This window comes from Hyperolius riggenbachi, chromosome 9 (genome assembly GCF_040937935.1).
Source record: "Hyperolius riggenbachi isolate aHypRig1 chromosome 9, aHypRig1.pri, whole genome shotgun sequence".
Taxonomy (NCBI): Eukaryota; Metazoa; Chordata; class Amphibia; order Anura; family Hyperoliidae; genus Hyperolius; species Hyperolius riggenbachi.
Genome location: NC_090654.1, coordinates 12,283,483 through 12,306,379, shown reverse-complemented (window position 1 = coordinate 12,306,379; position 22,897 = coordinate 12,283,483). Strand labels below are relative to the sequence as shown.

General features: G+C 46.0%; 1 protein-coding gene across 2 annotated transcripts in view; it reads right to left on the bottom strand.

Moving 5' to 3' along the window:
* Positions 1-22,897, bottom strand: part of TMPRSS6 (transmembrane serine protease 6) — a 122,900-nt gene that overhangs the window by 39,416 nt on the left and 60,587 nt on the right. For both annotated transcript variants that reach the window (XM_068255027.1, XM_068255028.1), the window contains 2 exons: positions 6,366-6,502; positions 104-216 (listed from right to left, as the gene is read on the bottom strand). In XM_068255027.1, coding sequence (XP_068111128.1) covers positions 104-216; positions 6,366-6,502 — 250 coding nt within the window. The remainder of the gene's footprint in view (positions 1-103; positions 217-6,365; positions 6,503-22,897) is intronic.

Here is a 22,897-nt window from a genome sequence, read left to right as displayed (position 1 = left end):
TTACTGCTGGGACTCTAACATTACTTAGACACATAAGCTATAAACCGTAGGTTAAAGCTACGTTGGCAAGTTGTAATTCCCATTTCAGGTGGTCTGTACTCACAGTAAAATTCCATGAACATTGTGAAAAGGGTGGGTAGTAGCTGGGATAGTAGGGTGTCCTCAGATGTCCCTGGACATGAAGTCCTTCTTGAAGAACGATACTCTCTTCACATTCTGAAAATGAAAATCACTGGCTTAATTTCTCATTAAGCAAATTCATATTACGCAAGCTCGCGTAGCTAACCTAAGAGCGGGAAACCAGTACTATGCCAGGTAATTACGTTAGTGTAATGAAGTTAAGCTTATTTTCAATCTTTGGTTCCTGTTGCCAATACATTAATTTCCTGATTCAGCCTTCAATAATGTCAATAATGACTGTAGATGCTGAAGTTTTATGTATTGTTAACCCCCTTAGGATGGCCGAGAACTGCTATTTGCCTTCTTCGTAGGAGTCTGTTAAGTACCTTGATGAGAATAAGACTTCATGACAGAACAATTGAGGATGTTCATTAATTGATTAGAGCATTTCCCTTAATTACCGCTTACGTTAATTCATTAGGACATGTGTCCAAGCTTTGTATGTCTCATACTTGACTGTATAAGTAGGTTACTTTTTTTTATTTATTTTCCCAACAAACATAGTTTAAAGAGAGTCTGAAGCGAGAATAAATCTCGCTTCAGACCTCATAAATAGCAGGGGCATGTGTGCCCCTGCTAAAACGCCGCTATAGCGTGGCTTAACGGGGGTCCCTTCACCCCCAAATCCCCCTCGATACACCCGGGGAGCGCTTCCTGGTTGGGGCAGGGCTAACCGCCGCAGCCCTGCCCCACGCGCGTCTGTCAGCGCGTATCTCCGCCTCTCCCCCGCCCCTCTCAGTCTTCCTTCACTGAGAGGGGCGGGGGAGAGGCGGCGATGCGCCGCTGACAGACGCGACTGGAGGCAGGGCTGCAGCCGTTAGCCCTGCCTCCAGGAAGGGAAATTCTGCGACCTTTTTCCGACACACTTTTGCGGGGGGTGGGTTGGGGGTGAAGGGACCCCCGTTTAGCCGCGGGATAGCGGCGTTTTAGCAGGGGCACACGTGCCCCTGCTATTTATGAGCTCTGAAGCGAGATTTATTCTCGCTTCAGAGTCTCTTTAACTTTATTGGATGAAAGTTATGACCAGAAGTTGCAAAACAGCATTTTAATGGAAACCAGAGATGAACGCTTTGGCACAAAATAAACATATCCCCCGATAGATTTTACAAAATAAATACTATACCTGGTATTTTTTTCACCACTCTGGTGTGCCGTCTTTTGTGTTTTTTTTACTAAAACTTCATGCACAACACAGTTCATCAGAAAAGCATATTATTTAGCGGGCTGTGTGCCAAATAAAATCACCATTTCTAAAAACCTCTTATGACTAACAAATATAATTAAAAAAAAAAAATGTTTTTCAAAATACCCTTACATTAGCAGCTCCTCCCATCTCATCACACCTCTCTGTGATGCTGTGGGTATAAAAAACAGGAAAGCAGAGCCAGAAGGGGGCAGGCTTGGGCTTGAAAAGACATCAGAGAAGACAGACTCAGCTATAAATATTCCTGAACAAAGCCAGACTGAATGCTCAGTCAGGGATTTTATCAGGGCTGATTAGAAGCAGGCTGAGCAGTGAAGAATGAAGCAGAGAGCAGGGTAGGTGTTTTCTCTAATGTTCCCACTAATATACTGTATATGGTAAAATACATGAGGGTGCTTCGTCTCTGGTTCACTTTAAGGTTACACAGCTTTATTCAACATAGGCCACAAATCACTAAGATCACACTAGTGATGATAAGGCAGGTAAAATCTTATCACTACACATCAATTAGTATTTTAAATATGAATTCACTAAAGAAGCTTGCCTTATTAAGTGAATTGATAAGCGAGTGCCAGTGCGAGTGTTGTCTTATCACTCCTGTCCTTAAGTTACTACCTTTGTAGTTATTCTCACATGCAGTAGATAGGGAGGGGAAGAGCACACGTAGGTAGGATGTAGATCCACACCTCCTGGTGCCAGGACAATTACAGCTAGCCTTTGTAGTACAGCCAGGGAAGGATAGAGAGATGCTGTTACTGTGTGTGTGTGTGTGTGTGTGTGTGTGTGTGTGTGTGTGTGTGTGTGTGTGTGTGTGTGTGTGTGTGTGTGTTTGTGTGTGTGTGCAGTAAGTATATGCTTGGTGTCTCTCCCTCTCCCTCTCTGTGTGCCTGCTGTGCTGTGTATATTGTGCTGTGTATATTTCTCTCTATACGGTGTCTCCTTCTGCATAAACTAGTACAGAATAAATCAGAGAACTCAGAATGCTTCACTTTACATTGCAGCCTGTAGTAGCACTCCGGTTAACAGCTCAGGCCAGATGGTAACTCCTCACACACTTTACAGTTGTTATCACTTGCATCTCTCTTTGTGAATTAACAGCCTATCTTAAACTTTAGAATTCTGTTATTATTTTAAGGATTGAACCTAACTTTAGAAATCACTCCTTAACATAATGACAGAATCTTTATTTTTGAGGTGTGTTTGAGGTAAATTGCTTAGTGAATACTGGCATGCTTTTTTCACCATGATGATAACAGTAAAAAAAAAGCACAGAATCGTAATTAAAGACAGAAGATGATCTTAGTGAATTGTGGCCATAATCTTATAGGACACCTGGACCGAGAGGGGTATGGTGATGCAAAATGTATTTCCTGTTAAACAATACCAGTTGTACCTGGCAGTCCTGCTGATCTCTTTGGCTGCAGTAGTGGCTGAATAACACACCTGAAACAAGAATGCGGCTAATGTAGTCAGACTTGCTTGTTCTGGGTTGATGACTACGTTTATCAGAGACAGAGGCCCAGTGGTACAGCCAGGCGATCTACATTGTTTAAAAGAAAACACATATGACAAGCTCCTTATTCCTGTCACTTCAGGTGTCCTTTGACACAGTTCTGTAAGTAACACCTACTTGTAATGTAACAAATGTTTCTGTTTAAAAAATAAGAACAATTGCTCAATAGTTTAACGTGATCTATTAATGGATCAGTCGTGTGATACATATTTCCTTCCTGCTCAGTAAGCCAGCACCTATTCAGTAAGGAGACCTTGGGCAAGACTCCCTAACACTGCTACTGCCTATAGAGCGAACCCTAGTGGCTGCAGCCCTGCCGCTTTGTGTCCGCCAGGAGAAAGGCACAATATAAATGTTTTTTTATCTCATTTTGTTTTGTCTTGTATCTTTAGCAGCTTGACGTCGCTGCCCATTGTCACATGAGGTTCTTCTGAGGTCCCCAACTTTGGCTGGTGCAGAGATCCCCCTCCTGCCTCTGGCCAAGTGATGATCGAAATCAGATAATTACGATTACACAAATTTTCACGCAATTTTTTCACAATTTCGCATATACGTAGTTACGAGTTGCACATTTAATTGATTTCGTATCGTCGTTCGAAGTTTCGCATAAAATTTCGCGTAATTTTTGCGTACTTTCGTGCCAACTTTGGCAGTGAATAGCAAAGTCCCCATACGTGCTATTGACAGGAAAATTGCTATTTATATTATATATGCACCAAAATTGCTACATATGTTAAGGAGAATAGTGGGGTACAAGTCAAAAAAATATTTTTTCCAAAAAGACCTTGTAGTTTTTGAGAAAATCGAGTTTAAAAATGCAAAGAAAAAATGGTTTTTAAAGTAAAAAAAATGACAGTTTAAAAACCATTTTCTTTGCATATTTAAAATCGATTTTCTCAAAAACTACAAGGTCTTTTTGAAAAATTCTTTTTTTTTAACCTGTACCCCACTATTCTATGTAGCAATTTTGGTGTCAATAGTGTGTATGGGGACTTTGCTATAGACCACTAAAGTCGGCAGAAAATTAGGTGAAATTTCGTGAAAATTACGCTAAAAATTATGAAATATTACTATTACATACGAAATGAAAGACGATTTTCCCTGAAATTTCACATTGCGATTATGAAGTGTAATTGCGAATTTTGATGCGAAATTTTGCATACGCGCAATTTTGGCCCACCACTGCTCTGGCCATATCTGACTGATCATTGCATAGTTCAGAGGGCAGTCAGGACTAGTGATGTAGCGAACATCAAATTTTGCGTTCACAAGCACGAGTTTACTGCAAATTTTCACAAACCGGCAGTTTGCGGTAGGCTCCATAGACTTAAATGGCAGACGAAGGGCCGCCGACTTTAGCGGTTATTAGCAAATTTTAAAAAAGATCTTATAGTTTTTGAGAAAATCAATATTCCTAAAAGGGAACTCCCAGATGCTAGCATAAACCCCCCAGACCGTAGTCGCCCCCCACCTCCTCCTGGGGCGCCAGAGTTGAGGAAGAGCCCCTTGTCCATGGATTGAACAATCAATACTCATACTGCGCATGCGTAGAGCGGTGACGTTAGCGTGAAACCAAACTGGCTCACTGTGGGGAACTGGAGGTTTGCTTAGTGATGGCGCGGGCACAGGACGGCTGCAGGGGGCTGGTAGAAGCCCCAGGTAAGCCAAACTTTTTTTCTTTTACAACAGTTAAAGGGAACCAGAGACGAAGCACACTCATGTATTTTACCATGTATATCAGTGGGAACATTAGAGAAAACACCTACCCTGCTCTCTGTTTCCGTATTTACTGTGCAGATTGCTTCTAATCAGCCCAGATAAAATCCCCGACTGAGCATTCAGTCTGGCTTTGTTCAGGAATCTTTATAGCTAGAGTCTAGTCTATAGCTGTCTTCTGTGCTGTCTTTTCAAGCCCAAGCCTGCCCCCTTGTGGCTCTGCTCAGGAACCATTATAGCTGAGTCATTATAACAAAGCCAGACTGAATGCTCAGTCAGGGATTTTATCTGGGCTGATTAGATGCAATCTGAACAGTAAATAAGGAAACAGAGAGCAGGGTAGGTGTTTTCTCTAATGTTCCCACTGATATATATGGTAAAATACATGAGGATGCTTCGTCTCTGGTTCACTTTAATGTTCCTATTAAAGGAAAACTTAAGTCAAATAAAAAAAATGACATTTACTCACCTGGGGCATCCCTCAGCACCCCGAAGCTGGATGGTGCCCTCGCAGCCCCGCTCCGATCGTCCTGTCCCCGCCGGCGGCTACTTCCGGTTCGGCGACAGCCGCCGACAGGCTGGGAACGCGGCTGATTTTCCGCGTTCCCAGCCGCTGCTATCACCCTCTATGCTGCTATAGCGTCTATATAGACGCTATAGCAGCATAGAGGGTGATAGCAGCGGCTGGGAACGCGGAAAATCAGCCGCGTTCCCAGCCTGTCGGCGGCTGTCGCCGAACCGGAAGTAGCCGCCGGCGGGGACAGGACGATCGGAGCGGGGCTGCGAGGGCACCATCCAGCTTCGGGGTGCTGAGGGATGCCCCAGGTGAGTAAATGTCATTTTTTTTATTTGACTTAAGTTTTCCTTTAACTACCGTACTCTGCGACCACCTAATGCCCATTGGTGGCCACAGAGTGGCTCCCCCAGGACCGCCTAATGCCGATTGGTGTCAAGTCCTGGAGGCAGAGACTAGCAGGGAATGCACGTGATCAGCCTGCCAGCCACAATCAGAGCTGGCAGGCTGTTAAAAAAGGAAATAAACATTTGTATATCTAGAGCAGCGCTGTACTGGGAACAGCCTTGTCACTTGGCTGTCCCTCTGGTTGTCTCACAATATAATCCCTCTCATAGGCCTATGATTCAGCCTACGAGAGGATACATATTATATCAGAGACCACCAACAGAAAGCTCTGTTTGTTGTGAGAAGCAAAGGGCTAAGATTCATTTAGGTGCTAAGCTGTATGGGCAGCACGGTGGGCGTAGTGGTTAGCTCTCTCGCCTTGCAGCGCTGGGTCCCTGGTTCGAATTCCAGCCAGGGCACTATCTGCAAAGAGTTTGTATGTTCTCTCCGTGTCTATGTGGGTTTCCTCTGGGCACTCTGGTTTCCTCCCACATTCCAAAAACATACAGATAAGTTAATTGGCCCCCTCTAAAATTGGCCCTAGACTACAGTACTTACACTACATAATATAGACATATGGCAATGGTAGGGATTAGATTGTGAGCTCCTTTGAGGGACAGTTAGTGACAAGATATATATATATATACACTGTACAGCGCTGCGTAATATGACGGCTCTATATAAATACTTAATAATAATAATAAAAATGACTGCACAATAAACTGTTAAAGCTGCGCAGTGCTGAATTGTAAAGAATCGCCTGGTCACTAGGGGGGTGTAAACCTGTGGTCCTAGAGTGGTTAATGTCATAACGTCACTCATCCATGCCCCTCCCTCTTGGCAATTCTCACTTTTGAAAGGCAAAGCTTGCGCCGTCAGCCAGAATGGGTCGTAGTGATTGTACATCCCCTGCTTCCAAATAACCAGCATCGAGCTCCCATTAGACAAAACTTCAGACACTGGTTCCTGCCGACTGCAGCCATAATACCTGCAAGAGGGGGAAGAAAGAAGCTTTATTACATTCATGGTTGCTTTACCACCAGAAATCTCCCCCCCCCCCCTTCAGCAAAACACTTTACATCAGTAGAAGATAATGTTTTTCATATCCGGTGATGTGCATAATACTAAAGCCTTGTACAAGGGACTGTTGTCTGATGGATGGTTATAGGGAACCAAGTGCCACTTTTTTTCTTCAGTTTGTCCTAGTTTCTACTAGCTATAGGAGCTGACATGCCCCCCCCCCCCTCCCTCCTTTCTTGCCTCCTATTAATTATCCAGGGAAAGGAGTTAAGATAGCATCTGTGAATTCTGTAAACTCTTTGAAGCACAGTGTACTATGCCCCCCCCCCCCCCCCACTGATGAAAGCCTTTGTTTGCTCTCTGCTAATGTATGCAATAAAATAATTACTGTACATCAGTCCTTATCTGCCTGAAATTTTTGCTGTCAGGCAGGCCTCAGAAGTAGGGTATAAAAGGCCTCTGCTAAACGTTTAAATGTAAAAAGAAGAGGTAAAATGTTTTTTTTTTATAATGAGCCACATTGTTGGCATGCATTTTTCATGTGCTACTGAGATGCCCTGGGTGCTAAAAATGGTGTTTGGTTCACTTTAAGGACAGTCTGCAGTCTGATGCTTTCTGTTGCTATGGAGAGGGAGGAGGACTGATGGCTCAACGCACGACAGAAGGGCAGGCAGCAGGAATAGGTGGGCGAGTAGAAGAACAATGTCCTCAGGGTGCTCTAGGCTGAGACACTACACCAGGCTGATCTCTGGTGGACACATCAAGGTTCTTGGCAGAAGTGGCTCTGACCTCCCACCCCATCCAAGAACATGTGTATGAGGCTGAACACATGGACTATTTCCTGTAGAGCTGCTGCTGTCCTCCAACCAGCAGATCTCAGGCTCGGATCTCCAGCTTGGATCTACACCTCTGTATGGACAATCAGTGAGCTGGTGCCTTATTGGGGAAAGCCTATGTCGGCTGCAGCCTACAGTCAGCAGCTTTGTGTGATCCATTATTTCCCATTTTCTTTCTTAAACAAACTGACAAGTTGTAAACAATTCTATTTTAGTTATGGAAAAGTTGTAGCCTCAGAGGTTGTTTATGATGGAATGGAGTGCACTGCGGAGAATCCTACAAAGACCTCCATTATGTTTTGTGTTTGGTAAAATCCACCGGCATAAATATAAATTAATTTAAGGTGCCCATACACTGGTCGATGTGCCATTAGATCGACCAGCTGACAGATCCCTATCTGATCGAATCTGATCAGAGAGGGATCGTATGGCCACCTTTACTGCAAACAGATTGTGAATCGATTTCAGCCTGAAACCGATCACAATCTGTTCAGCTGCTCCTGCCGCCTGTCCCCCCCCCCCGTATACATTACCTGAGGCTGGCTCCCGGGCGTCTTCTCCGCACTGCACCGCACCGCTGTTCTTGCTCCATCCCGGCGCTTCCTGTGTTACTCCGTGACCAGGAAGTTCAAATAGAGCGCCCTCTATTCCAGCTCTTGTCACTTCCTGCAATGCCGTCCACTTACATTACAGTGGACCACTGTGCCCAATACTCCCTTCCTGCTCTCTACCCCCTCCAGCTCAGCGGCCCCTCCCACCAACAGCCGGTCGCCACCCACTCCCCCAAATTTGCCACCTGAGGAACACGCCTCACCCCGCCTCAAGGGCGGACCGGCCCTGATATTTATATAGCAGACATCTTCTGCAGCACTTTACAGAGTACATAGTCATGTCACTGACTGTCCTCAGAGGAGCTTACACTCTAAAGGTGACCATACACTGGTCGATGTGCCATTAGATCGACCAGCTGACAGATCCCTATCTGATCGAATCTGATCAGAGAGGGATCGTATGGCCACCTTTACTGCAAACAGATTGTGAATCGATTTCAGGCTGAAACCGATTCACCATCTGCTGAGCTGTTCTGCCGCCTGCCCCCCCCCCCCCCCCCGTATACATTACCTGAGGCTGGCTCCCGGGCGTCTTCTCCGCGCTGCACTGCACCGCTGTTCTTGCTCCATCCCGGCGCTTCCTGTGTTACTCCGTGACCAGGAAGTTCAAATAGAGCGCCCTCTATTTCAACTTCCTGGTCACCGGAGTGACACAGGAAGTATAACTGGGACATGCGGAAATGCGGTGCAGCGAGGAGAAGAGGACCCCGGAGCCAGCTTCAGGTAATGTATACATGCGTCGCATCGGGCCCGAATCGTACGCCGCAAGCGACGCGCTCCTACCACCGGGTGATCGAGGGTAATTTCCCGCACGGCGCGATCGACGGACCGATCCGATTTCGGGAGGAAATCGGATCGGCGGCTGCGTTTACCGCGAACGATTGGCAGCAGATTCGATCCCAGGATCGAATCTGCTGTCGAAACGGCCGCGAATCGAGCCAGTGTATGGGCCCCTTTAATGACATCTCCAGACTGTTGGGTTCCATCTCTCAATGGTTTCAAACTTAATTTTGGGATTTTTTTAAAATCTAAACCTTCCCTTCTCCACAATTTGACTCCCAGTATAACCCACAACCCTCTCCATACTCACCTTCAAGGGGCTTAATCCCCCCATCCAGTTAGATACACCTCGGAGCCAAAGTTACTGTGGACCCAACTCCAAACCTTCTCCCCTACAATCCCTCGCATTGCATCTTGAGAACAACCTGGAAAGGAGCAAATGAGTGCCGTGACACCACATCCTCTGCCAGGTGTCACCATAGGAGGTTGGGGATGCTACGATAAGGATATGTGGGTGTGTCAGCGGCGTGACAAACCTAGAGCCCGTTTTTAAACGGTCTTAGGTCAGCTAGTCACTAATAACTTACTAAAGTCTAATGCTGACTCAAAAGTATACTTGAACTCCAAAACTCTGCTGCAAACAAAAACTATTCCAAAGATCCTACAGCAACAGTTTCACACAACATTGCTTCTATGTGCAGCAGCCACAGCTTTGTTCTTGAGAAATGAACAGGGCCGGCCCTAGACTTTTTGCCGCCTGAGGCAAATTTAGAAAAAATTGACGCGGCCCCTCCCCCCCCCCCCCCCGGCCCCTGGAGGGCCACCGAGCCAGAGGGGTAGCGGGCAGGACGGGGGTAGTGGGCCTAGCGGTGGGGAGGGGGGTCGGACTTCCCCCTCCCTCGCCTGCGTCCCCCGATCTGCGCTCCCCTCCCCTTCTTCAGTTGGTGAAGGAAGAAGAGTATTTTCTGGGCCTTCACCAGGGTGGAGCTGGTGTTTGTCTTCCAACTCAGGTCATTTGAGATTGCTGTGCCCAAGAGGTGGACGCGGGATACTCTTGCCACTTCAGTGCCATCAATGTGGATGTGTGGGGATGTGCTTACTGAAATCAATAATCATCCCAATGGTTGTGGCTGTGTTGAGGATCAACCTGTTCTCCCTGCACTAGTGAGAGTCAACCTGCTGACGGTAGGCCCTCTCATCGTTATTGGTGATAAGACCAAAGAATGGTGGTTTCATCAGCAAATCTGATGAGCTTGACAGAGTCTGTTGTGGATCTTCAGTTGTTAGCATAAAAGGAGAACAGCATCGGAGACAGGACAAAGCCTTGTGGAGCCCCTGTGTTGGTAGGCTGTGGCTGTGAGGAGATGTCACCCAACTTGACAATTTAGGACCTGTTGGATAGGAAGTCCGCGATCCAAAGACTTAGGGTGGAATGAACCCCGAGTGCTGCTAGACCATCCTAAAGTATTTGTGGACAGATGGTGTTGAAGGCTGAACTGAAGTCCATGAGGATTATGGCATACGAGTCCGGCCTGTCCAGGTGGTCGCTGATAAGATCCAGGCAGATATTTATGGCATCGGTGGACATAATTGCTCTGTAACACACAAACATTCCACAGAGATGCACCTTGCCAGCAGTAAATATGTCACCACCTGTGATTAATTTAAAGTGGACCTGAACTCTTGCACAGGACAGAAGGAAAGCATAGATAAATGCCCCCCTGTATGTATTTAGAGAGTTTAGCCTGTCTAATTCTCCCTCATTTGTGACCTAAGCACAAATGAGTGAATATCTGCTTCCATGAAAGCAGGAAGTAGACATGCTGCAGATTTATTGCAGGATTTGTATCAGATGCAACAAAGAAATGTTTATCTGTTAAAGAGGAGCTGTTAGCCATACAATTTCAGGAAAAAAAAACATATATTAGTAGATAAATACTTGCTCTGCTTATATAACACATGTATTGCACTGTCCACATTTTGATTTCAATGAGTTTTATATAGTAAATAAAGAGAATTCTGTTTCTGTCAGTTTCCATTTTGGAATCCCAGTGTCTGAAGCCAATCCTGATGTAATTTCCTCCCTTACTCTGTTTCATCTCCCCTTTCTGATTTAGTACGTAGCATTTGTATGGATCGGATTTCAGCTGAGTCAGTTCTCAGCTTCTCAGCACAAGAAATATTGTCCAATCAGAGAGGAACAGAGGTGTGGGAGGGGAAAACAGGATGGAAAGAAACTTCAGCCAATCAGGCTGCATTAGTCATGTCTGAGTGGAAAAGGGGAGGAAAGTAAAGCAGAAAAAAAAAAACCCAGCATGCACTGGAACTTGTCTTTTGTGGCAGATGTACCAAATAAGAGCCAGGGGACCTGGTAAATTATATTCTACTAGCTGACCCGCGTCGTAGCATACGCCGCATCTTCTATCTATCTAATAGAGTACGTGCCTCAACCTTGAAGCAAGAAGAATAAAGGTGGGTACACACATCAGACCATAGTCTTTGGAAAATGAAAGATCACAGACCAATGTTACCCCCGTCCATGTAGTATGAGAGCCATACCTACACAGTCTATTCTATTGAGCTGAACTCCCCATCAGACAGAAATCTTTGCAAGATGCTGCACACAAAGATGCTGTACACATGCAACAGATCAGTATCTGCAAAAGATCTGTTCCTGCAAAATGCATTCATAGGGCTTGATTCACAAAAGAGTGCTAACTGTTAGCACAGCCGTTTTCGCGCGAATTTTCGCATTGTGCGCGATCGCAAATTTTTGCATGAAACGATAACGTTTTAGCGTGCAAATGCGAATTTTTGTGCGAAAACGATATCGATTTAGCACGAAAATTTGCGTTTGCACTCGAAAATGTTATCGTTTCATGCCAAAATTCGCGATTGCGTGCAATGCGAAAATTTGCGCGAAAACGGCCGTGCTAACAATTAGCACTCTTTTGTGAATCAAGCCCATAGTCTATATCTGCAGATCTCATACACACCTTGTTTAACGGACAATCATCTGCAGATCAGATCAACCAGGATGGATTTTTGGATCTGCAGATGAATGTCCGTCAAACAAGGTGTGTATTATGCTGGGCATACATGGTAGGTTTTCTACTGTGTAATCGAGCCGCTGGCTCAATTCCCAGATCAATTCCCGCTCGTCCCCGTAGGCGGTCGGATCGATTCCCGCTCGTCCCCGCGAGTGCTTTCTTATTTTCCCCTCGTTTCTTCTTTTGTCCTGCCCGCCGGTATCGAGCGCAGAATCGATCCGGCCGGGTATCGGACACGTGGGAAATTATCAATCGAGCCATCAGCGACTCGATTACATGGTAGAAAACATACCGTGTATGCCCAGCATGAGATCTGCAGATATCATAGACTATGAATGCATTTTGCAGAAACTGATTTTTTTGCAGGAACAGATCTTTTGCAGATACTGATCTGTTGCATGTGTACAGCATCTTTGTGTGCAGCATCTTGCAAAAAATGTTATCTGATCAGGAGTTCAGCTCAATAGAATAGACTGTGTAGAGTATGGCTCTCATACTACATGGAAGGGGGTAAAATTGGTCTGTGATCTTTCATTTTCCAAAGACATTTATCTGACGTGTGTACCCACCTTTAGGATTTCCATTAGAAAATGTATGCGTGCTCAAACACCAAGTTTAACCCTAGCAAGTCTGGCTTTCCAAATCTGGCCTAATTGGCTATTCATGAGGCAATGCTCATGCAAATATGCATTTGCTGTCGCATGCCAAACTATGCAGGGTCAAAAAACTATACAATGAATTTTCGATGCTGGTCAAAAATGCGAATATTTCTGAAGATTTTCGTGAAAATTCGCCAAAAACGAAAATGGGATTTTCGATGCGAAAATGACTTGGGCGAAAATTCGCAAGCAACACTGCTACATGCTACATTAGCACTATCCAGGAGCGCCACGGGGAGGCTTCCCAATACCCCCTTTTTATACAACCAGGGGGAACCACGGGGTCCCAGGCTCTCTCACTGCCTGGGAACCACAGCGGCATCCCCCGCTGTTTGTATCCTTTGGAGGCAGGTGGTGGATGGCTTGCTCCGGTGGTGTGAACCCTGGAGTGAGTTGTCTGCGCCTGTCCTCCCCCCCGGAGTGTTGTATGTGAGCCAGCCCTGAGCTCTAAAGCTCGGGGTGACCGATGCTTCACTCCTTTCTCATGTGGTGCCCCCAAGGTAATGCGCATGTAGCAGAACGCAATGGACATTAAGGTAAGTGCCAGTTTTTAATATTGGGAGGTGGGTGCGGACGGCTCTCCCCGGCGCTGGCCACGCTTGGGGCGGGGGAGGGGCCTGCGCCACCTAGCCTCCCCCTCCGGGGTGCCGCTGTGGTTCCCAGGCAGTGAGAGAGCCTGGGACCCCGCGGTCCCCCCGGTTGTATAAAAAGGGGGCATTGGGAATCCTCCCTGTGGCGCTCCTAGATAGTGCTAATGTAGCATGTAGCAGTGTTGCTTGCGAATTTTCGCCTAAGTCATTTTCGCATAAAAAATCCCGTTTTCGTTTTTGGCGAATTTTCACGAAAATCTTCAGAAATATTTGCATTTTCGACCAGCATCGAAAATTCATTGTATGTGGATGCTTATGCCTTTATGCGGAAAAATGTCCACAATAATCCGCATGGAAATTCAGTTTATGCGGACGTTTATACGGAAAAATGTCCGCAATAATGCGCAAGAAACTTCTCTGAATGCGGACGCTAATGCCCTTATGCGGAAAATGTCCGCAATAATACGCAAGTAACGCGAAAATGACTGGCATTAGGCGAAAATTAACGCAAAAAAATTAGATGGAAAATTTGCCTGTCAAAACGAAATTAGGTGAAAATTCGGTAAGAATTTGTCGAAATAAATTTTTGCATTTTCGCTCATCACTGGCATGTAGCAGGGCGACCGCTTTGTGGTATTGGTTTTTTGACTCTGCCTAGTTTGGCATGCAAAAGCAAATTTGCATGAGCATTGCCTCATGAATAGCCAATTAGGCCAGATTTGCAAAGCCAGACTTGCTAGGGTAGGCCTCTTTTCCACGGACAGTTGATAGGCAGTAAAATGCCTCTCAAACTCTTACAACTGCTTACTGCTGCCTGGTAACAGCTTGCTGCTGCCTGGAAACTGCTTGTTGCTGCCTGGAAACTGCTTGTTGCTGCCTGGAAACTGCTCACTGCTGCCTGGTAACTGCTTGTTGCTGCATGATAACTGCTCACTGCTGCCTGGTAACTGCTTGCTGAGCACACAGCTCAACAGTCCGTGGAAAAGAGGCCTTAAACTTGGTGTTTGAGCACGCATACATTTTCTCATGCAAAGTACTTCTTCTTCTTGCTCGAAGGTTGAGGCACTAAGGCCACATACAGACATCAGACCATAGTCTTTGGAAACTGAAAGATCACAGACCAATCTTACCACCCTTCCTGTAGTATAAGAGCCATACTCTACACAGTCTTTTCTATGGAGCTGAACTCCACATCAGAAAAAAATCTTTGCAAGATGCTGCACACACAGATGCTGTACAGACACAAAAGATCAGTATCTGCAAAAGATCTGTTCCTGCCAAAAATCCATTCCTGCAAATTGCAATGATAGTCTATGAGATCTGCAGATCATCATACACACATGATTTAACTGACATTCATCTGCAGATCAGATCCACCAGGATGGATTTTCAGATCTGCGGATGATTGCTTGATCTGCAGATGAATGTCAGTTAAATCATGTGTGTATGATGATCTGCAGATCTCATAGACCATCATTGCAATTTGCAGGAATGGATTTTTGGCAGGAACAGATCTTTTGCAGATACTGATCTTTTGTGTCTGTACAGCATCTGTGTGTGCAGCATCTTGCAAAGATTTTTTTCTGATGTGGAGTTCCGCTCCATAGAAAAGACTGTGTAGAGTATGGCTCTCATACTACATGAAGGGTGGTAAGATTGGTCTGTGATCTTTCATTTTCCAAAGACTATAGTCTGATGTGTGTATGAGCCTTTACTCTATTATATATATAGACTAGCCGACCCGCGTCGTAGCATACGCCGCATCTTCTATCTATCTATCTATCTATCTATCTAATAGAGTACATGCCTCAACCTTGAAGCAAGAAGAATAAAGGTGGGTACACACATCAGATAAAAGTCTTTGGAAAAGGAAAGATCACAGACCAATGTTACCCCCTTCCATGTAGTATGAGAGCCATACCTACACAGTCTATTCTATGGAGCTGAACTCCCCATCAGACAGAAATCTTTGCAAGATGCTGCACACCAAGGGCTCGATTCACAAAGCGGTGCTAACCCAGTTAGAGACTTTAGGCATGATAACCATTGCACCACTCTGGTGAAAAGCCAGTTTAGGTGTGATAAGTTTAGGCATGATAAGTTTAGGTGTGATAAGTTTAGGCATGCTAAGTTTAGATAAGTTTAGATCGCTTGCAAAGTCCTGCACGCAAAGCAGCGCCATTAAACTTTATACGAAGTGCACCAGTCTTTGCTAGCGTAAAACTTTTGATCAGCTGTGCACTGCGGTGCTAACGCAGTTGGTGCTTAAACTTATCATGCCTAAACTTATCACACCTAAACTTATCATGCCTAAACTTATCACACCTAAATTTATCATGCCTAAACTGAGTTTAGGCATGATAAAGGGCTTTTCACCAGGGTGCTAACTGTTAGCACTGCTTTGTGAATCAGGCCCCAAGATTCTGTACACATGCAACAGATCAGTATCTGCAAAAGATCAGTACCTACAAAATACATTCAATGGGCCTGATTCACAAAGCGGTGCAAACACTTTGCACGCCTGTGAAAAGCCCTTTATCACGCCTAAACTTAGTTTAGGCGTGATCTGAAGGAATTCGCGCGAACTCGCGCGCGTAGCGCGGTGCGCTACGCGCGCAGCGCACCGTACTTCGCGCGAAGTGCCCATTAAGCCCTATGGGACTTTGCGTGCGCACGTACGCGCGGAAACTTCGCGCGAGTTAGAGCACAAAGCGGTGATAACTTTGCTGGTGCAAAGGTTATCACGCCTAAAGTCTTTTAGGCGTGATAACTGAGTTATCACCGCTTTGTGAATCGAGCCCATAGTCTATGGGCTCGATTCACAAAGCGGTGCTAACAGTTAGCACGCTGGTGAAAAGCCCTTTATCATGCCTAAACTCAGTTTAGGCATGATAAGTTTAGGTGTGATAAGTTTAGGTGTGATAAGTTTAGGCATGATAAGTTTAGGTGTGATAAGTTTAGGCATGCTAAGTTTAAGCGCCAACTGCGTTAGCACCGCAGTGCACAGCTGATCAAAAGTTTTACGCTAGCAAAGACTGGTGCACTTTGTATAAAGTTTAATGGCGCTGCTTTGCGTGCGGGACTTTGCAAGCGATCTAAACTTATCTAAACTTAGCATGCCTAAACTTATCACACCTAAACTTATCACACCTAAACTTATCACGCCTAGGGCTCGATTCACAAAGCGGTGCTAACCCAGTTAGAGACTTTAGGCATGATAACCATTGCACCACTCTGGTGAAAAGCCAGTTTAGGTGTGATAAGTTTAGGCATGATAAGTTTAGGTGTGATAAGTTTAGGCATGCTAAGTTTAGATAAGTTTAGATCGCTTGCAAAGTCCCGCACGCAAAGCAGCGCCATTAAACTCTATGCGAAGTGCATCAGTCTTTGCTAGCGTAAAACTTTTGATCAGCTGTGCACTGCGGTGCTAACCCAGTTGGCGCTTAAACTTATCATGCCTAAACTTATCACACCTAAACTTATCATGCCTAAACTTATCACACCTAAACTTATCACACCTAAACTTATCATGCCTAAACTGAGTTTAGGCATGATAAAGGGCTTTTCACCAGGGTGCTAACTGTTAGCACCGCTTTGTGAATCAGGCCCCAGGTGTGTATTATGCTGGGCATACATGGTACGTTTTCTACCGTGTAATCGATTCGCTGGCTCGATTCCCGCTCGTCCCCGCGGGCGGTCGGATCGATTCCCGCTCGTCCCCGCGAGCACTTTCTTATTTTCCACTCGTTTCTTCTTTTGTCCTGCCCGCCGGTATCGAGTGCAGAATCGATCTGGCGGGGTATCGGACACGTCGGAAATTATCAATCGAGCCATCAGCGGCTCGATTACATGGTAGAAAACATACCGTGTATGCCCAGCATGAGATCTGCAGATATCATAGACTATGAATGCATTTTGCAGAAACTGATTTTTTTGCAGGAACAGATCTTTTGCAGATACTGATCTGTTGCATGTGTACAGCATCTTTGTGTGCAGCATCTTGCAAAAATTTTTATCTGATGGGGAGTTCAGCTCAATAGAATAGACTGTGTAGGTATGGCTCTCATACTACATGGAAGGGGGTAACATTGGTCTGTGATCTTTCATTTTCCAAAGACTTTTATCTGATGTGTGTACCCACCTTTAGGCTTTCCATTAGAAAATGTATGCGTGCTCAAACACCAAGTTTAACCCTAGCAAGTCTGGCTTTCCAAATCTGGCCTAATTGGCTATTCATGAGGCAATGCTCATGCAAATATGCATTTGCTTTCGCATGCCAAACTATGCAGGGTCAAAAAACCAATACTGCAAAGCGGTCGCCCTGCGGGAATAAGTTCATGCTACATTAGCACTATCCAGGAGCGCCATGGGAGGATTCCCAATGCCCCCCTTTTTATACAACCGGGGGGACCGCAGGGTCCCAGGCTCTCTCACTGCCTGGGAACCACAGCGGCACCCCGGAGGGGGAGGCTGGGTGGCGCAGCCGCCCCCCGCCCCCCAAGTGTGGCCAGCGCCAGGGAGAGCCGTCCGCACCCACCTCCCAATATTGAAAACAGGCACTTACCTTAACGTCCATTGCGTTCTGCTACATGTGCATTCATTTTCTCATGGAAAGCCTTTTTTGCAGTTTGTAATCTTTGGAGGCAAGTGGTGGATGGCTTGCTCCGTCGGTGTGAGCCCTGGAGTTAGTTGTCTGCGCCTGTCCCCCCCCCCCCCCCCCTCCCCTCTGGAGTGTTGTATGTGAGCCAGCCCTGAGCTCTAAAGCTCGGGGTGACCCATGCTTCACTCCTTTCTCATGTGGTGCCCCCAAGTTAATGCGCATGTAGCAGAACGCAATGGACGCAAAAGGTAAGTGCCTGTTTCTAATATTGGGAGGTGGGTGCGGACGGCTCTCCCAGCGCTGGCCACGCTTGGGGGGGGGTCGCCTGCACCACCTAGCCTCCCCCTCCGGGGTGCCGCTGTGGTTCCCAGGCAGTGAGAGAGCCTGGGACCCGCGGTCCCCCCGGTTGTATAAAAAGGGGGCATTGGGAATCCTCCCTCTGGCGCTCCTGGATAGTGCTAATGTAGCATGTAGCAGTTTCGCATCGAAAATCCCATTTTCATTTTTGGCGAATTTTCACGAAAATCTTCAGAAATATTTGCGTTTTCGACCAGCATCGAAAATTCATTGTATGCGGATGCTTATGCCCTTATGCGGAAAAATGTCCACAATAATCCGCATGGAAATTCAGTCTATGCGGACGTTTATACGGAAAAATGTCCGCAATAATGCGCAAGAAACTTCTCTGAATGCGGACGCTAATGCCCTTATGCGGAAAATGTCAGCAATAATACGCAAGTAACGTGAAAATGACTGGCATTAGGCGAAAATTAACGCGAAAAAATTAGATGGAAAATTTGCCTGTCAAAACGAAATTGACGAAAATTCGGTAAAAATTTGTCGAAACAAATTTTTGCATTTTCACTCATCACTGGCATGTAGCAGGGCGACCGCTTTGCGGTATTGGTTTTTTGACCCTGCATAGTTTGGCATGCAAAAGCAAATTTGCATGAGCATTGCCTCATGAATAGCCTGTTAAGCCAGATTTGCAAAGCCAGACTTGCTAGGGTCAAGGTGCGTACAGACATGCGACTATAGTCGTTCAAAACGATCGTTACCGACGGCATTGCCCGACGGTCGTTTGTAAAAAGTGCACGAACGATCATTAAAACGACCGACCAACGAGATATGTCGTTGGTAAAGACCGATCCATTCTGCCAGATCTTTTCCAACGACCATCGTTCAAAAAGTAATGTCTGTACAACGATCGGTCGTTGATCGTTCGTTCTCAAAGCTTTGCACATGCTCAAACAGTTCTTTTTGACACTTGTGTTTGAAATCAGTTTATACATCATGTTGCGCACGCAACGCTCGTTCCTAGATCGTTCGTACACGAACGATGTTCAAAGTAGCCTTTCTTCAAACGATCATCGGCCGATACCTCCTTTAACATCGTTCGTCATTCAGAACGAACGATCGTTATCGTATGTCTGTACGTACCCTAAGGCCTCTTTACCACGGACAGTTGATAGGCAGTAAAATGCCTCTCAAACTCTTACAACTGCTCACTACTGCCTGGTAACTGCTTGCTGCTGCCTGGTAACTGCTTGCTGAGCACACAGCTCAACAGTCCGTGGAAAAGAGGCCTTAAACTTGGTGTTTGAGCACGCATAAATTTTCTCATGCAAAGTACTTCTTCTTCTTGCTTGAAGGTTGAGGCACTTACTCTATTATATATATAGATAGATTGAGAAGAAAATTAAGAGTGATTTTAACTTTTGGATTGCCTGATTAGCATCCTTATTATTTGTTTACCAGATAAAAATAGAGAATTGATTATTGATTTTATGCCTAACAGTTACTCTTTAAAGAAAATCTGTAATAAATAAAAACATCCCCTGGGGGTACTCACCTCGGGTGGGGGAAGCCTCCGGATCCTATTGAGGCTTCCCCCGTCCTCCTCGGTCCCACGGCAGCAGCGAAAATCCTCCCGGAGCAGCGGCGATGTAAATATTTACCTCTCGGGCTCCAGCGCAGGCGCAGTATCCGCTCTTCTGACGGAGATAGGCGAAAATAGCCAATCTCCGTCGGGCCGCTCTACTGCGCAGTAGAGCGGACCCGACAGAGATCGGCTATTTTCGCCTATCTCCGTCACAAGAGCCGCAACAGCGCCCCCGCTGGAGCCAGGAAAGGTAAATATTGCACAGGCTGTCGGATTGGGCCGCCTGTGCGTTCCGGGGGCTGCAGCGAGACCGCCGTGGGACACAGGAGGACGGGGGAAGCCTCGATAGGGTCCAGAGGCCTCCCCCTACTGAGGTGAGTACCCCCCAGGGGAAATTTTTCAGTACAGGTTATCTTTAAGAGGAAGTTCTGAGTTCTGCTTTAAAGGAGTACTGTAGTTAGAGGTATATGCCATAGTCTGCCATATCGATTTCCTTTTAAACAATACCAGGCAGTTGCCTGGCAGCCCTGCCCTCAGCTATTTGCCTGCAATGTCTGAATCACACCAGAAACAAGCATGCAGCTAATCTTGTCAGATCTGACAAAAATGTCAGAAACACCTGGTCTGCTGCATGCTTCTTCAGGGTTTGTGGCTAATACTATTAGAGGGCCAGTCCACACCGAAAACCTCTAGCAGATTCGCAAAACGCTAGAGGTTTTTGAAGCAGATTTTCAGAGCGATTCTATAGGGGGGTGCAGCGCGCTGCGGCGAAAAATGTGGTGCCTGCCGCTTCGAAAAATGGGCGTGGCTATAACATTCTATGGGCGGAGCTAACATAATGATGCAACAGCGAGGCATAAGAAAGCAGTGTTTACGCCGTGATGTGGTCAAACGAGGATTCGCATCATGGGTGTGCAGAAACTGTGTGATGCTATTTAATAGTATGCCATAACTCCAAAGCAGCAAACACAGCCAACTATGACCATTAAATAATAAATGCAGCAACAGTTACCCCAGACACCACAAAATAAACGCAATGGGCAACATGTCAGCACAAAATAAATGCATTGCGGGCAACATTTCAGCACAAAATAAACGCATTGCGGGCAACATTTCAGCACAAAATAAACGCAATGGGGGCAAACATGTCAGTACAAAATAAACGCACTGCGGGCAAACATGTCAGTACAAAATAAACGCACTGCGGGCAAACATGTCAGTACAAAATAAACGCACTGTGGGCAAACATGTCAGTACAAAATAAACGCACTGCGGGCAAACATGTCAGTACAAAATAAACGCACTGTGGGCAAATATGTCAGTACAAAATAAACGCAATGGAGGCAAACATGTCAGTACAAAATAAACGCACTGCGGGCAAACATGTCAGTACAAAATAAACGCACTGCGGGCAAACATGTCAGTACAAAATAAACGCAATGGAGGCAAACATGTCAGTACAAAATAAATGCACTGCGGGCAAACATATCAGTACAAAATAAACGCACTGCGGGCAAACATGTCAGTACAAAATAAACGCACTGCGGGCAAACATATCAGTACAAAATAAACGCACTGCGGGCAAACATGTCAGTACAAAATAAACGCAATGGAGGCAAACATGTCAGCACAAAATGTACGCAATGTGGGCAAACATTTCACCTGGAAAAAAAAAGCATTTACTTACCTGACACAGCCAGCCGGCCTCTGGTGTGTGTGCGCAGCTCCCCGGGCTCACAGCCACTCAGGCAGAGCAGGGCTACGGCAAAATGGCGTCCGGAGGCGGAGCCCTGTACTGGAGACACAAATAGTCTCCAATACAGGGCTCCGCCTCCGGACACCATCTCTCGTAGCCCTGCTCTGCCTGTGCCTGCCAGAGGAGAAGGAGAACATTGCAGGCTGGAGCGGGGCTGCGGGGAATGAACTAGCGCAGCGTCTAGGAGACGCTGCGGCTAGTTCATTGTACGGTGTCCAGAGTCCCGAGGCCGGGACGTCCCGCTGCTAAAAGTGGGACGTTTCCCGGGACCTCATGCAGCCTGGGACAGCGCCCCCCGAAGGCGGGACGCGTCCCGGGTAAAGCGGGACGTATGGTCACCGTACCTTTAAGTGACTGACAACAATATTTGCATCTGCTTTAAAAAAATAAAAAATAAAAAATATCTGCAATATTCTCTATAGACTGTATGTAGAGGAGAGCATAGAAACATTGAGAAACTAAGATTTGCAACGTTTGTAAAAAGTGAAAATCCGAGCAGATAATTAGGTTTCGGTTGGTTGACAAGTTTGCGTACAGCAGGGGGAGCTGGTGAGTCAGGCTGTACTCAGCATGCACGTCATACGTAATGCGAAAATCATATATTGCAATGACTTGTAAACCAGTAACCTTGTTCCATTGTAGTCATGCACATTAAGGCAAAGCACAAACTGTTTTGTATCTTTGCCCTGCAAGGACTTGACTGCAAAGTTAGAGGCTGTTGGTTATAATCATTGTGTATAAAGCAGAATTGTATCTAGCATTATTAATCACTAGTAAGGCCAGTGCTCAGAGCATTGACGTCAGATAGGTCAGCATTGGAAACAATTACCATTTTATGTTACAGTGAGTCTGAAGTGAAAAGACACTTATGAGATAAATAATTTCATGTGTAGAACGAATGATAAATAGAACATCAATAATATGAAAATGTCTTATATTTTAATTTTTAGTTTAATGGCTTAATTTTTAAGTAGGGATCCTTCAAATTTTCCTGGACTTTAAGAGACTCTGTAACAAAAAAAAAGATCCCCTGGGGGGTACTCACCTCGGTAGGGGGAAGCCTCAGGGTCCCAATGAGGCTTCCCACTCCCCTGTAGCTGCAGGCAGTCCAGCGCTGGCTCCCCCGAAGTGTCCTGCAATCCTCCCCTCGATAAGCCTGACAAGGCTGATATATTTACCTTCCCTGGCTCCAGTGGGGGCGCTGTTGCGGCTCTCAGCACGGAGATAGGCGGAAATATCCGATCTCTGTCGGGTCCGCTCTACTGTGCCTATCTCTGAGCACAGAGCCAATACTGCGCCTGCGCAGGAGCCGGGAAGGTAAATACATCTCCGCTGTTCGGAGGGGCACAGTGAGACTGCCGTGGGACACAGGAGGACGGGGGAAGCCTCAATAGGACCTGGAGGCTTCCCCCACCCGAGGTGAGTACCCCTCAGGGGAACTTTTTTCTTACAGGTTTTCTTTAAGCCTCATAAGAAGCCTTATCTCACTGTTTCTCAGCTGCTTTAGCCTCTATTTACTTTTCAGGAAACAGACTCAATTTGTCAAGCTGTCGACATGCTCTTTTGCATATATACGTTTTTCAGAGAGTGTCTTACAAG